This window comes from Acanthaster planci, unplaced genomic scaffold, assembly GCF_054643075.1.
Source record: "Acanthaster planci isolate LZ-2023a unplaced genomic scaffold, COTS_SCS Contig9, whole genome shotgun sequence".
NCBI classification, from domain to species: domain Eukaryota; kingdom Metazoa; phylum Echinodermata; class Asteroidea; order Valvatida; family Acanthasteridae; genus Acanthaster; species Acanthaster planci.
In genome coordinates this window covers 98982-115785 of record NW_028257633.1, presented here as the reverse complement: position 1 = coordinate 115785, position 16804 = coordinate 98982, and the positions used below count along the sequence as shown (strand labels likewise).

The 16804-nt window shown below is 41.0% G+C and overlaps 1 protein-coding gene across 2 annotated transcripts in view; it reads right to left on the bottom strand.

Moving 5' to 3' along the window:
* Positions 1-926: 926 nt before the first annotated feature.
* Positions 927-16804, bottom strand: part of wdpcp (WD repeat containing planar cell polarity effector) — a 21558-nt gene continuing 5680 nt past the window's right edge. For both annotated transcript variants that reach the window (XM_022235268.2, XM_022235269.2), the window contains exons 7-26: positions 16256-16376; positions 15164-15300; positions 14559-14633; positions 14168-14274; positions 13774-13836; positions 12660-12762; positions 12339-12375; positions 11960-12030; positions 11777-11827; positions 10927-10998; positions 10497-10588; positions 8994-9092; positions 7809-7914; positions 7169-7283; positions 5971-6158; positions 5039-5138; positions 4090-4195; positions 3204-3350; positions 2165-2274; positions 927-1731 (exon numbers count right to left, since the gene is read on the bottom strand). In XM_022235268.2, coding sequence (XP_022090960.2) covers positions 1598-1731; positions 2165-2274; positions 3204-3350; positions 4090-4195; positions 5039-5138; positions 5971-6158; positions 7169-7283; positions 7809-7914; positions 8994-9092; positions 10497-10588; positions 10927-10998; positions 11777-11827; positions 11960-12030; positions 12339-12375; positions 12660-12762; positions 13774-13836; positions 14168-14274; positions 14559-14633; positions 15164-15300; positions 16256-16376 — 2034 coding nt within the window. In that variant the 3' untranslated portion in view covers positions 927-1597. The remainder of the gene's footprint in view (positions 1732-2164; positions 2275-3203; positions 3351-4089; positions 4196-5038; positions 5139-5970; positions 6159-7168; positions 7284-7808; positions 7915-8993; positions 9093-10496; positions 10589-10926; positions 10999-11776; positions 11828-11959; positions 12031-12338; positions 12376-12659; positions 12763-13773; positions 13837-14167; positions 14275-14558; positions 14634-15163; positions 15301-16255; positions 16377-16804) is intronic.

Here is a 16804-nt window from a genome sequence, read left to right as displayed (position 1 = left end):
ACATTTTAGAAATGGTATACTAGAAATATAGGACCCTCCATACAAGTTTGAAATTTCACTAGCAGTTTAGCCAAAACATAACAGCAGATGTCAAGAAGTCTTGAGCAGTTTCCATTGTGCTTCCTAGCACTATTTTAATACATAATATTTTTACATTTTTCATACATGTTATAACAATTTTTTCCACAAAACTGACTTTATCAAGTACATTTTCACTGAAATATGAATGGATCAATGGAATGCATCTGCCAGCACTTCAGCCAGAAACAGAAGTAAGTCACACCTTCAGCCTACATGCAGTCCACACTTGAGCTGTCCAAAGACAGCAGACTAACCTAAACCCAAACTCACGAGATGTATTCCTGAAACACCTTTTAGGTACAAACTGAGGTGCGCACTCTTTGTTTTTGAACTTTCAATAAGGAGTCATGTTGCATGTAATGCAAAAGTGGTTGGGTTCTGCCTTCATCAATCCAGCAAAATCTCTCAAAAACCGTCTGATGAATACTGACGACTCAAAGGGAGTTGGGGCAAGTCTCTAGGGTCTCAAGAATGGCAGCCAGCAATCACTGGCCTGCTTAATTGACCCACCATTCGAAAACCAGGCTGAAGTAGGTTATTGATGTTGGACAATTCCCAAAGCCAAGGTAGCTTTTCATACTTCTAGATGATCCAAAGTCAACACTACTCCCGCAGAAAGCTTTGAAAGCTATAGGCAATAAAAGCTGTGGAATTTGTATTGCTCGTTGTCACCGTTTTCGAGAAGAGACAAAAGTCTCTCTGGAGAGTAAAAACTAGGTTTCGAGAAAGTCGCATTTGAAGTTGGTCTCTTTTCAAATGCTTATTCCCCAATATTTCAGCATTCTTCAACTTTATGTTACCCCGTGAAAGAGGGATCTTAAATGACACGAAAGTACAAAATAATATACAGAAGTCAATCAAAATTGTTTATTTACAAACAAAAACAAACACTTTCGTCAATTTGTGAAACTTTTGTCTCTTTGTGAAAACAGCACACACAGTACACGCTTTAGTCATTGTGCATGCCAGTTGCAAAATTGCTACATTTGCATACGTTTCTAGAGTCAAATTTGTCTCTTCATGAAAATGGCAAAACGAGAGTTACCCAAGGTTTTGTCCTCTATTGCTAAGGCTGTACCTATGACAGATAACTTTGTCTCTTTGTAAAAATGAAAAATGCAGTTTAGTTAAATCTTGACCTCAGGGAATCACTGTGATTTGGCTGATTTCAGTAGATTTGGTAAAAAAAATTAAATTAATTTGTTATCATCACATATCATCACAGAAAAATGACTTGTTGCAAAACTTTCATGAAATAGGCCTCAAACTTGGCCACTGTGGCCGTTACAGTATATTCCACGTGAGCTGGCCTGCAAGCTGTGTTGATATTTCCAGTCTTCTTTTGAGCTCCTCTCAGGTGGAGATGTAGCTGGGTTGTGCACATTCCGGCGAAAAATGGTAGCACACTGTATATCACTTATAATGCTTTGAGGACTAGTGCCACTGTGTGTCCTCCCTCTACAGCAATTGGCACTGCACAGGGAAATGAGTTGTATATACAGTTGAGACCACAGTGTCACACCATGCCAAAATGGATGACTTTGACTGTCTTGGTGGTGCCATCTCCTCTCCTGTCCTGTCGTTCTCCTTCCTCATCTCTCTCACTTCTTGCCCCTTGGGCTTCCCTGCTCCTTTGGCCACCATCTTGCTCTGTAATGTAAACATGCGTTCAAGATGAGACAATTTGCAGCAGGGATACAGCAGATATCATTTGTTGGTGTGGTGTGTTGGAGGCTCTTCCTCATTTTTGTAAAGTGTCCAGATTGACTCATTTCAAACTGAACAGTTTTCTTCAAGGACCTCGTCTTCCTCATATTCATGAGAACTTCAAATAAAAGATATTTCCCTTCAAATCTCCTGAAATATTGGCCCTCCCGACAAGTTAACGAACTCTAACTTCTAGATCTGAGTAGCAGCCTAACAACTTTTAATTTGATGGATATAATACTTGAAGAACTTCCTTCTAGAAAATGGACATCTGAATTTCTGAAGAACTTAAAAATTTTTGCAAAAATTAGTGTATGTTACATTCCAAGTAATATTCATAACAATGGAGTGGAATGGAAAATGGACAGGTTCTTACTTTGACTATCCCAGCCAAATGGATTGTCAGTCAGAACTTGTGTGTAGACATCTCCAGGGATGTTGGCGAGGCCTTCTGATGGTTCGAGGTGAAGCTCCTCTAAATCAGACCTAAAAACCACAACAGTGCAAGAGGTTACCGACCGAGTCATTTCTCACAACAACAGTTCAAAGCTTCTGGCCCAGTTGAGCGGATGACACAGTCCAACACTCTGTAGTATGGTCCATCCCCCATGGATGAATCCAGTGATGCTTCACTGGGCATTCCTTTAATGGCGGAAAGCACTGCAGTGGGTTTTATATGGAGTGACTGTCACAGAACGGTGTCTCCGTACAACAGTTATCACAAAGAAAGGTATCACAATGCTGGCCCCATTGGAGGGGGTTACTATGGTCACTGGATTTGTTATATCACGTTTGCTAATGTATTATAAACATTAATAATATTACAAATAATATTAATACTACTAATAAAATAGTAATATTATAAACGGACAATATTATAAACGTTGCGACTCCCCCAACCGAAAATAACATATTTCTTCAAGGATAAATTATATTCCCCAAAATCCCCCTCCACAATTGGGGGCACTGTCAATTTCTTGTGATGCTCCTACTTTTTCAAGTCGTTGACCAATGTGAAGTATTCCGTATGTTTTACACAAGATTTGATTTGTTAAACGCAAGACCTGATTAAATCCTCTTTATGTAAAAGTTAGTTTTACTTTCTCAGCTTGGCATACAGACGAAACATGAAGTTTCCATGTTCCTTGCCATACCTGACTTTTCTCTGTTTGAGAGTTACAACAGTTCCTCCCCAACATGCGAGTATGGTACAGCATTCTTTGCCTCTATGAAGAGTCAGACTGTGCCTGCCAGGTGTGAGTGGCTCATTGGTATGTTTTACCGGGCATATTTCAGGATTGGACCTTTGAATGACTCAGGATTGAGGATCCACCAATCAGATGACAGGGATTTATTTGGGTGTTGTATAAACCCAACTAAGCTGAGTCAGGATAAAGTATGATACTTCAGCTCACCCAAGACCGTAGGCAGCATCAATCTGCTCCTCGGCCTTGTACCAGGCTTCACGCTCGATGTGTCTGCCTGCTCGGGCAGGCTTGGGTGAGGACCGGCTCGACCCCTGGGTGCTCTGCTTGTCATCCCTTCCAGACGCTCCTGGAGCTCTGCCGAGTGAAATATTCATATCAGAAATGCAAGTTCTTGGTCTGCAGTTATGTTAGCTGTGGACGAACTTTGCCTGTCTTTGCCTTCATAGATCATCCATGTTTCACCACTTGCCGGCGGTATTAATTGTGGCCATCTATGGTTGAGAATTTGACTTTCATAAAAGGCAAAATAAAGTGGCCAACTGCTGATATACAGCTAGAAGTACCGATTTGCAAGAGTCATCTAAATAACATTTGTACAATATTTCTAACAACATTATACTTTTCAACACTCCACGGCACACCAATGGAGAGATGTTTGCTGCATCGCCACAGACATCTTGGCTTTTGCGAGTACAAAATAAATATTTCATGATGTGTTAGAATGTCAGCTAGAGGTGAGTAAAGGCTCACCTGATGTTTCAAAACCCATTAGCAACATCTACATGTATATTTTTAAAATTTTCGCCAGATATTGCCGTTGAGCTAGCGCGGAGTCAAAATTGCATATGAAATATCGCCCATGTGACAGGCTCTCGACCAATAGGAATGGATAAGCAGCATGAGCTATTTTCAAACACAGAATAAGGGACTGCAGTGCTCACTCAAGAACTGCCTAAAGATGCCTGGCATTTAGCGATACTGCTCATTTCTCTAGCAGTCTAAGGCTGTATGAAAGGCTGGATATTATTGACAGTGGTGTGGTGCCTGGAGACCTTCTCCACTACACTATGGCTAGGTTTAATAACCTTCTCACCTTGACAAAGATGCTGCCTGAGGTTCACCTTCTTCACTGCCACTGCTGTACGACTCGCTGGAGAAATCCTCCTCTTCCACAGAATCGCTCAGAGAATCCAAGTTATCTGACAGCACAGAAGAGCAGGAAAGTAGACAAAAATTCCAAAACAACTTGCATGTGAAATCCACCTCAGCAGCTTTAGCCCACGAAGCAACCAGAGGCCAAATAGGGTCAAGAGCACCATTGTCTTGGGAAGTCACCAGGTTGGTATAGTGGTACCTTCCTCCCTGCCCATCAACGGGCCCCAGGTTCAAATCCCGCCCAGGCTGACATGTGAATTGGGCTCTCAGTCCTAAACCTAAGTCAGTGAGTTTTCCCCAAAAACATTTATCCGCGGTTTTCTTCACACCTCAAAAATTGAACACTTTTTCATCGTCTTCAACCCCAGGCCCCTGGGGGAGAATAGTTTACCACTGATGGGGCTTTACCTCAGTTTAATACATCTATAATACATATCATGTGGCGTAGCTGGTACACCATTCTGTTCATCAGGAGATCAACGATGACGTAAAAGAGGAAATGACTTGAACAAGCTAAAGGCCATACTCTTTGTGGACTGTTTTATAAAGCACTGACTGAAAATGCCAATCTTCAATTCAAGTCTGAGCACTTAAGGCATTGTCACTTGTCCAATACATGTACTACTCCTATTCTTAACCAGAATCCACTTGTCTAGTTTCTTGACTTTAAGTCCAACAGTAGAGCACTATATTCCACACACTTGCCATAGTCAGGAAAGGACTCAACTACTTTTTGCAACATCTAATAACATGTCAACCAATTCAGGTAATTAATTTAATGGTTTTCTTGGAATTAAGAATCTGTGCACACTTCAAATACTGGGGTCCAAACGTCAGGAATGTAGAGCAACTTTTTTCCCCATTTTTTTTCTGGCTTCAATTCTTACCTGATTCTGAGGGCATTTCTTGCTCAATCTCGTCCGCCTTCTGCTTAGCGACAGTTGCTAGGGCCATCTCCCCATTGTCTAATGCCAGGTAGTGAATGTCCTGAAATGAAGCATGAGAACCCAATGTAAACATAACACTTTGTTTCTTTGCCATATTGACACCATCTGGTGCCCAGCATGTTGAAGGTGGAATGTCCAAACCACCAGCAAACCATATGAACCATGTGGGCATGTCAAAAGGCCAACATCTGAGTGCACATCTATCAATTCCTTCACTTCATGACACACGCACAAACAAATAGAGACACCGCCAGTACATCCTTGCTAGGAATAAAAGCATCCTCTGTCATCCATGCATGGGGATCCGTACTTGACCCAATAAATATTTGTATGCTACATCAAATAGATTTGACGTGGAAGTGGAAAACAGAGTGATGGTGACAGGTGGAAGTTTAGTATCAAGAACAGTTGAAATGACAAACAAATCTCATGAGTTTCGTGTCAATGCAGATGTTCCTGCTTACAAGGATGTCATAGTAATTTAACAGCCTTAGAATCCTCTGCTAGATATGCATGCAATACTCAAACAGGCATCCACAGTGTAGGATAGGAGCCAATCACATTTTTGCCACAGCATTTGCTTAGAGGAGGCCGCCTCATTTTGGACATTACCTACGAGCAGGAACAAACGAGGGCGTGTTTTTACCCAGTAGTGGGAACTCACCACGTGCGTGAAAGGGTTCGTGTGCACTTGGCATGGGTTGCAGTAAGCACGCGCAACCGATTCATGTTTGAACCATGGTTTGAGTGGTTTGAACGAGTTGCAAAACATGGCCACTGTTTAGTAACCACTTGGTGGGTGCACTGCACTCTTAAACTTGCTACTAGTTGTGAGAGAGGTTCATCAGCATCACGTATATGATTGGTTTTACCATGAAAAGGTCCCTTGAGTGGAGATCCACGGCCAATAAGAAGGCCTTCTCAAATCGTTGATACCTCAACAGATGGTGGAAGAACCTCCGGGCGAGGCGACTGATTGGGTCACGGTAGTCCATGACAATCACATCAGACAGGGGCCTTAATGGGGCATAGAAGCTACCCAGACTAGCTTCCAAGGCAGCTGAGTGTATAAAGAGGATATTTAAGAAACATGCTTGTGAACTTGAAGTTCAATAGCACAAGGTCCAATCAAAAGACGTTAAAGTATCACACGAACACACAGTTTCCCTGAGTTTGGCCACCACTGCAGAGGGCAAACCTTTGGTTAGCCACCGCACACTGTAGATTAGACAGTCAGGTTTATTTCAGGTAAACTAACCACAAATTCTTGATCACACCACTTGTGCCATGTGATATTGTCGTAATTGTGCTGATCCAGCACTGGGTGCTGGCTCTGTGCTTTCTTTGTACTCTTTGTGATTTACAAAGCTTTGCAGACTTCTCTTTAGTTTTGCAGTGATGGCCAATCCATAGTTTGGTAACTATAAACTATGTGACTGTGAAATGGAGATGTTGTGACTGAGCAAAGGTTTAACAGGACAACTAATGACATAATTTGTCTCAAGTAACAGTTGGACTGGTGTTAAGTTGGTCAGGGACTCTTTCCCTAAATACTGAGTTCAAGCGCTAAGGGCTGTGTTCAAGTGTGTTACTCATGTTAACTCAAGTACATTTCTGAGTGCATGAACGCCAAGAGTATAAACCATGGGTAAGCAAGAGCATACTCTCAGACTGGGAGTACAATCTTCCATTATGTGCTTACTTTAAGATGGCAGAAAGGAAACAATTTAAGGATAATTCCAGAAATTAGGGGTCCAAAAGTGTGACACTTTTGTGTCCCTGTTACATCTGACCTTTGTTATTTGACATGGAAATATCACCGGAATTGATTTCAAACTATTCATCACTCTTGGAAATTAAAAAAATGTGTTCAAAACTAACAAAATCAGATGTGACAGGGACACGAAAAAAGATGGACCCCTAATTTCTGGAATTACCCGTAACTTCAGCCTAAATGGGAAGTGAACTGAGAGTTATACATACGCAACATGTACCCGTGAGCACTGAAAGAAGCACATGCAACGGCACGCCTGTAGGTGTGGGTGCGCGTTTGTCAGTCGTCCCGCTTACCTTCTCTGTCCGGGTTGAGCGGCAGCTTCAAGAGGTTGTTGATGATTGTGGTCAGGCAGGTGAAGCAACTACCACTGTCCGTGTTCCAGTTCATCACATTCAACAGATTAACAGCCTGAGTGAGAGACAATCATGCTGGTATTAATTCAAAGATTCACTTAGAATCTGTCCTATCCAGTTAACCTTGACTGGAGCACACTTGGACAAATCTCCACAAGGCCAAACAACCTGTCAATATATGTTGTTGGGAGCGCCAGTCAGAAGCCATAAACCAGTGCACCGTACAGCCAGGGAATACTTCTAAAGTCACAATACATATAAAGGCAATACTGGCAAGGCTGCGAATGTGGGAAATGCTGAACGAAGATAACTTCAGAGGATGTGTCCCGGCGTAAAGATATCAATAAAGGAGAAGAGCCACCAGCACAGGGGTGGATAGCTCAGTAGGTAAAGCACCAGCATGGTGTTCCGGATGTCTTTAAGTTCAAATCCCACTCAAGTTAACATTTGCTCCATTACACAAACAAACATTAGAATCTGATTCTTGTGACTGAGATGACACAGAGATTGGGAAAACAGCTCGCGTATAGTACAGCAATGACTGTTAGGAAATCGTAGTCATCAACACGTGGAACATTACCTCGTTAATTTGTTTATGGTTCAGATACTGCTGAATCAGCTCCTGTGGACCCAACTGCCCTCTGCTAAGCACTCCCAAGTGCAGCTGCAAAATGGAAATGGGGCCACTGGAACGCAATAGATCCAAATCAATAACATATCTATAGAATACAAATGCGAAGGGGCTCGGAGTGGAATGAGAGATATATTTTACGAGGCAAATGAAAAGGCCAGATTTTACTTTGCGAAAATATTCCTCCAATTTTACAAGTGAATGCCACTCAATATTTGTTTTACATAACTGACATACAGATCTGAATCCGTTGCATGTGCAAAATTGGTGCGAATATTGGCACAACTACTGAAATTGTCACCATGATTGAGTGTGCTTGTCAAGCAGCATGAATCAAGTCCCAACCTTCTCCCCAGAGTTAAGATTGCAGTGCTCTGCTGTTCAAAATTAGTGAGGGTCAACTATTCAACAGTCGTGGGTACAAGGATCTTCCTAACTGTTAAATAGTAAATCCCCCTTCACAGTGGGTGAATGGGGCTTTTTGAGCCGCTGTGCGAGTCGCAGCAATAATAATTGTCGTGTAATCATGTGAGATCCACCAATTAAACGACAAGGATCTTTGGGTCAGTTATGTAATACACGCTGACAAATTCATTGTGCAACGTGCCTTGTATGACGATGTGTTGCCCTAGCAAAAATTCCCCTGTATGGTACAATATTGGGTTTGGGCGAAAACTGCGCTTCAATCTGTCGTTTCTATGTTCAACCCATTTCTAAATCTGATCTTTTTCAGCTTACAATATTCATTGTAATGGTCATTCATAGAAGACATTCCCCAGGTTTTGCAAAAAATGTTTAGTCTTAACTTCCCTGCAGTACGACAAACCTATCCGAAATAGGCACATTTTAACCTTATGAAGGGTTTCACAGATTGCATCACATGTGATCCTGTATTATTTTTCTGCTTCCAACCACAGGGCTCCTCTTCTAAAAGACTTCTTAACCAAATTCAACTTGATATGGCAAGCTTTAAAGAAAACAGGGTAAAAGAGTATATGCTTTCATCGAGAAGCTCAAGTTTCACAGATTGGTAGAAGTAAAGTGCAAAGCAGCTGAAAGTCCTGAATCTTTCAATTCAAGTACAAATGCTTTGCTCAAACCACAGCAAGCACCGTTTAGTCAGATATTACTCACCCATTAAAAATCATCAGGAGCGAGTCTTGTGCATCGGCAATGCAGTCAGATAGACAGGTGGAATAGCTCCACAGCAGCGTTCCAATTGTGATGGGGGATCTGTTTGGCACGGAGAAGTCATTACATCGGGGGTGTGAGTGGCAAAAAAATAGCTAAAATTGCGAGTACGAAGAGTAAAGTATATACAGCATGGGTTGGGGACCCACTTATGGCTATGGTACGTTTTACAGCCTTCTGGTGACACCGTTGATAATTTTTTCTTACAATTTAGGCTATCATATTATCGAGATATGTATATTTTTATAAAAGCATGTTTTTTATTTTACTTCTTCTTCACATTTGTCTGAAATTCCTGAAGTGGTTAAAATGAATGGAAAGAATTACATATATGGACAATGCTAACTTTCGCTTCAAATATTACAACAGCCATCAGAAAGTGAAAACATGTCGTAGAAGTAAGAAACTGCCGAGAAAATTTGGAACCATTTACTTGGAAAACAGGTTTGTTTTCAGAAAGTCTCATGGGTTTGTGCACAGAGGCATGAAGTGTTGTCTGTATATGGAACTCTTTCCACATGAACGAGTAATTGGTATGCCAAAATTGTAAAGTCTGTCGAGGTTTGTAGAGTGAGTTTTCCCACCAGATCTGAGCATGTTTTCAAAATTTCAGTTCTTGAAATAATGCACATCGCGTGCGTACATCATATGTCCAGGCTTTTGGATTTTCTGGGTGCGGGACCATTTCCACGGAGTTACGACTTGAGGATCCGCCTTATTAAAGGCTGTATCGAACTCAGAACTTTTTTGAACAATTGTACATACATGTATGTGTTACACTGATATTTTGATGAGTTTATGCCCAAAAATTGTTTGAAAGCCGTACAAAACGATGCACAACCATGTTAGAATGCATGACACAAGAAGAACTTTGCGTGCCCCGCACCAGTTGTCACGAAGCCCTCTATCAGCAAAAGCGAAAATTTACTAACCTTACTTCAAGAAAGCAAATTTACAATGAAATGTATGCTACCACGAGTTATGGTAGAGCTTGTTAGTCACAACTTCCACTTACGCAGGAACGGCAGCAACGAGTCCCACTGACACATATATGAGGCATGATCATGAACCAACTGACATATCCATGTCATTCAGATATTTACTATCAACTACACAATAGCTCAAGGCTTATTTAAGCACAAATGCTGCATTATAAGGAAACTGATGTATCACCTGATCAAACCAGAGGTTGTGGTACAGGCTGACAGCAAAGTGCCCTCATTGGTCTACTGCCTGTAAAAACCTCACAGGAGGGTTGGAATAAAACACCCTGATTGGTTGTTTTACAGACACATGACAAGGTATTCCATACCCCTGCAGTTTTTCGTTCACACCTGACAGGTATATCAACCCACAGTACTCTCTGGATAATTTCCTCCTAAAAGCTGACTGGCTAGTGCCAGGGACAGGGGAGGGGGGCGAGTTGAGGAGGCCTTTTGTCTTTACCTGAAACACTTGGACAGTTGCAATGTGGGCCAGCTTCGGGAAGTTTCTCCAACAGTGAGGATATTCAGAGGGTTCAGAGCCATGTCAAAACACTGTAACAGGGAAAAAAACACACGGGGAATTCTTAGTCCTGGGAGCCTTCATCAACCCTACTGGAATCAGGGATGAGCAACAGTTCCTACAAAGACCAGCAGCGGCAACCAGCAGAATCCAGTACAACACTTGTCCTGTCTCCAAGGACTAGTAAGACCTTGCATGTACATGTATGTACATAAAACAAATAGGTACTGAAATGTAAGTGTGTGCACACAATATTCATTACTCCAAGTGAACTGGGAGCACGTGTTATTGTCCTCCACCCCTGAAACTGTAACAGGAAACTGTTGGCTTACATGTCCTTTAGTCCAAAGTGGTTGAGTGGAAACCATACCTGAATTTCTCCTTTGATGCCAGACACGAACACCAGACAACTTCCGGGGTGCCAGGTGATCAGCGACGGCACCTACGTGTAGCACAAATAAATGGAGCAGTGCTCAGTAAGTTTGGACACAGGCTAATCTGTGTTATGACCATGGCATTATATTAAATTTCTCAATGCTAACTCAAAGTGCAAAGTGATGCCTGCTGGGCGCATCCACGTTTGTGCACAAACCTACGCAAAAAACTAATTTTGTAACACATTTGTATACAGCAATTGGCATATCTGCCTCTGTATTCTAAAAAGATGCGTCATCTATTCATATACCTACAAAAATCCCCAAATGCACAATTACTACCTATGTGTTTTAGTTTACTATGTTACTATGTGTGAACAATAAAATGCATGTGCATATGCACTGACGGTGAATTTTCCTGAAGTTTTTTATTAAGTCCTACTACTGAGAGAATATGCATCTACAAAATATTTGCCAGCCAAAAAAAGGCAGAGAACAAATATTTCAGAAAAGAATGAGAAAAAGGCAATTCTTTGGTAACGTAACGATAGCCTCACCCCTCAGAAAGGAGATATTTCTCAATCTACATGAACAGTATGAACAGTATCCAGGCTCTTGGGGTAGTATGCGTCAAGACTGACTGCAGTAAACATGAACATTAACCCAGCCAACCTTGATGATCCATCCAACATTCTACTTCCCTCGTTATTGCTTCAAGACAATAAAACAAAGAATCGCCTCAAAGACCAGTGTTAATGTACCATTCGAGCAGTTAGCTGTGTACAGAATACTGTTAACACAGTTTAAGAAACGGCAGAAATACCACTGGAAGATTTTTTTTCTTACCAAGTCTGATTGTACAAATTGAGTGACTCGTTTGCTCTCATCATACAGCACCTGAAGGAAAAAAAAAACTGGAATTAATTCTCATTTCAAATTTATACAATGAAATTTTTTCTGGGACCCTGCTCGCCAACAGTTTCACTTTTTGACAACTTTTCCCAAAAAGTAATCAAAGGCATTACTCACCAACTTGCTGTCTGAACATCCCAAAATCAATTTGTCTTCAGAATGGTTTCGTCCGTGTGCAACAACTTTTGCTGCAGAATTAAAGTGGCAGACAGAATATCACTTTGGGAAACTGGCAAATTTGAGTTGTACTACAAAGGATATGTGAAAGGTATACCATTTTGTTTCACTTTTTAGTTTACAAATACTACATTTATCTCCTATTGGCTGGACAGGGTTACATAAACAGATGCATTCTGGGTAAGCATGTTGATATGCATGCTAAACTGAAACTATGAAAAAGAATAGTTGAAATGTTGGTATAAACATTTATAAGAGTTCCAGTTTTCATTTTTTTTTACCTTGCACAGACATGTGTCAAGAGCGTTTTTTTTCTCACCTTTTAGCGGAATTGTAGTGACAGTGGCTCTTTGAATCTAGAATATAAATAGGAAAAATGAATCAGTAAAGATATCACAAGATGTCTTCCAAAGTGAAGACTGATCCTAGTGCAGGTTTTGTTTGTTTTGCTTTCCATGAGGAAAGGATGTAATTGACCATTCTGAAGAATTTTCACACCTTCTCTGGGAAAAACTGCAAAGAACTTCAATTGAGTTTTTCTTGGCAAAGAAAACACAACCAATTCTAAAACTACAAGTCCAATTTTCAATAAAAAGTGGAATTCCAGTAGCAGAGAACCACGAGATGGGGGCAAACATACCCTCGTTTTTGAGCATTCGTAGATGCAGGTATCCACGTTGTGATCCCCTGATGATGCTGAGGAGACGCCTTCCAAAGTGTAAATATGTCTTGGCTGACTCAAACTTTCAAATGGAAAGTCACAACAGAGAGCAATAAGTTCTCAACAAAATTTGAAGATCTACACAGCATAAATCACGTGTGTGAAGATATCATTAGATAATAATATGCAGTCTAACCCCCCAAAAAGTTTTATTTTTTTATGGTTTTTATGTGTTGTGGTCATTCGACCATCAGTTTCATTAGATTCTGTTCTTATTTTCAAAGGCAGGCAAGTGTCAATTTTCAAAGGCAGGTAATCTTAATCTGAACTTGAAAGATTTTAACTGTTGCCTTTACTTCTGCTCATTGCATTGTGTGACTTCACTAGTGAGCATGTGACTTCAGCTAGTCAGCTAAAGGCTGCATTACACAATATGAATATGTGTTGGAAACCCTACCCAACTAATGAAATGGACCCTGCCAGGGTCCTCAGAGTTTCTTTAGGCCCTTAAATCTGACACAATAAAAATCACATTTAAAAATCATCCCATTTTTGTTCGTGTGAATTTCATTTTTTGGGAATATGCCGCCCTGCATAACAGTGATGTATTCGAGTCTATCACAAGTCCAGTCACAAGTCCCTTCGTCATAAGTAACAAGGTCAACAATGGCAATGGAAGGCTTTTGTCTTAGTTCATTTGAATAGCTTATTAATTGGCTTAAGACTGAATGACTTGTGACGGTCTTGCAGGGACTTGTGATAGACTTGAATACAGCACTGCTGCATAATATGATGTAAAGAATGAATCTAAATTCATATAAAAAAGTTGACAAGCATCATTTCATTGGTCAGTCAAAGTCAATTGAGCCAGCTTGGTATTCCAACTGCACATGCCCAAACTGAAGCATATATGAGGTCATTCAGGAACAGCAGTACACATGGCTGGTAGTCTGCCCTATCAGTGTAGCCACACACCAACTTACACACGTGCTTTGTTCCCAAAAGACCTTGCCTTTATGAAATACCGAGCCGGCTCATTAAACAACCTGCAGGCGAGGTAGGAAATCAGTCTTTTCGGCAATCCTTTTCATACCTGAAGGAGACGTCTAAAGGGTCGTACTCTGTGCTGACAAAACACAACTCTTCCAGTTTGGATCTGCAAGAAGAAAGAAACATGACAGCTTAGGAGAGAATGGCGACTTCTCTGCTAAACTTACATCTGGAGATCACAGGATTTCTTCCTTCCGTAGTTCTTTCACTGTATGAAAGAAATCCGCACATTTTCCTAAGCATTTTAGTACATCATATTATAAGCACTGTAAAGTATTTGATATCTGATCATTCACAGTTGATTTCAAGGCCAAATGCATACCAAATGTCCTTAACAATTGAATAATTTTAACAAGGCCCGAGCTGATTTCTTTGAACCGTCAACTTGCTCCCAATCCTTACTTGAACTCTTCCCAATATATGAGACAATTCCTCACCCATTGACTCCATAGAGAATCACATTGGCTCTCTCCTTGTCACTTGTCATGGGTGTCCAGGGCCATGCTGACGAGTCGTCCCGGCCTGCACAGCACCAGACTAACACCTAAGCGCAGACAGAAGGGCAGCAATGTGGTGAACTGATCTCAGAATTTGTTCAAATATGCCGATGGCTCATGATCTTCTCTGCTGAATTAGAACAGTGCACCGGGCACGGTGTAGATTTCTGCACTTCAGACAGACAAACGTCTTATGGAGACTTGTTTCCTTGCCCTCATGTTTGTCTTAGCACGAGTTTAAAGACAGCTTTTAAAAACCTCCAGAGAAACAAGAGACTGTATTGATATAGGAAGACAATATAGTAATGGTAGACAGGAGTGTCAGACTTACCCATTCCTGACTGGCATTGACAGACAGTTTTCTCTCACGTTTGGTTTTCAGCCCGGGTAGGTCTACATGTGTTATCTGGAACAGCCACAAAACAAGACAACTTGTCATTTGCAAAAGAAACAAATGGAACATGAAAAAGCAAAAATAAACAGCTAAGGGTCTTAATAACCAGAATTTGTGAAAGTGTGTACATTTGTACACGAGCAATCGCACCGCATCACACCTTTTTTGAGTGGTAGCATACCGTCTCTCGTGAGTGTCAAAGTGTAATCAATTGTGCCTGAATCCAACAAAATGAGTCCTACTTCTCTTCCCTTCCCAATATGTTTTACGCATTGGAAAGAACATAAGCAGCTCTCCTTTTCGATGTACACGTATATAAGAATCAATTTAATGTCAATTTGATCTTTATAAATACAGCTGTTACGTAGGTAAATGCATACACAATTCCCACTGATTTCTATGCTGCAGGATTTGTTAACATGTTTGTGTTCAAAAGTACTTCCGGTTACCTTTGTTTCATGTTGATGGCTTGCGTTTTCATGGACCTAACTTTTTTTTTTCTAAACCTCATCAATTTCCAAGAGGAGCACTTCTTTCCTTACCTTTGGGTCATAGGAAGACATCTTGTCTATCTTCTTGCTGGTATCTTGGCCTGACAAAGGCCTCTTGCTGAAGAATGCGTAACCCAGTTTGGGTTTATCAGGGAAAGTGCAAACAACGAAGGCATCTGTGACAACAGCTGTTGGAGAAACAGCTCAACAATATCAGACATTTTTGTTGAGTTTGCATTTGCTTCAATAGGCCTACTTGGTTTTATGTGTGAAAGAAGACGAACATCCAGGGGGTTTGTAGTTAATTTTGTGGTTTTCATTTCCAACAGACCCCTATTTTAGACCAAGGAAGAAAAAATTTATGATGCCGACCCTGTCTGGAAGTTTGAAAATTTCTAGGGACAAGCAAATAATGTTTTCACTCACCCCCTTTTCCTTTAACCGATTACCCCAGACTCTAGTTCTAAGACTGGTATTTTTCTGGGACGGGTGTCTAACTTAAATTGGAAGTACACGATTGAGATAAATTACATGCAAACAGAGTGACTGGAAGTCAAATGTAAGGTGTGCCGGGAAAAAAGTCTCCAAGCTGACATAAAACAACATGGCAACTTGTGAGTACCACTGTTAACCCTCAAAACATGTAGCTTTGCTGCAATAACAGTGTGGGTGTGAACTACAAGTGGTGTAAACAAGAAACAAGGAAGTTTAATTACCAGCAGCGGAACCTAGTGGTGGGAAAGGGCAGGGGAGCAAGCCCCCCCCCACTTATCGACTGGCAGGGGCACCCTCTCCCACTCTTGGCAGGTCTTGTAATGGGGTGAGTGTTTAATGGATCAATCTCGTAATGGCTGATGGTCTCACAACAACCCCCTTCGCACACTTTAAAAATTGTTTCCCCACCGAGTTCACTCTTACCCAATCCAAACATGACAATGATCAGACGTTCATGGATAAATCCACGTACATGTATCATTATTAAAAGCCATAACTGAGGTGGAACCAAGTTTGCACGAAGGTTGTGTACGTTCACTAAACTGAGTTTAAGCCTGCCAGTGTGCCTCAAGTGCATGGACAAGTCGCCAGTATGTCTATGATTTTAGTTTTGATAGACTGTCTCCCACCGCTTGCAATGTCTCTTACCACAGTTAATGGTCTCCGAGCAGAATTTCCCTTGCAGAGCTTTGTCAATCAGAATCCGTTCCACATCGCCACTGTGCACTGACACTTGGAATGACAACAGGATGCAATTGCTCAGCATAACCTGGATAAAGGAATGGGAAAGGTTTGTATTCACTGACAATGGAGAGAGCAAATTCTCACTGTCACTGCATTGCTACAAATTCATCATTTTCTGTTCAAGGAGACTACATGCAGTAGGGCCAGACAGGGGATATTCATGCACTGCATTAAATAATAATGTAACCAGTTTGGCAATCTCTGTGGACATGAAAGTACTGGGGTACATAAAGTTTAAAGTAGGAAATACATCTTAAATTTTCACAGTTTATCATGCTGTTTTGCACACTGCTTTGCATATTTACAATATCTTTCCAAGATATATATATCATAAATACTGGCATTTAGCTTGCCATTCATTTGAATTCATGTTTTGAGGAAAGTTAAATTGAATAAGTATGAAAGATCAGTTGAAAGGAATTCTGACTTTACAGCCATTTTTGTTCTTGTTTT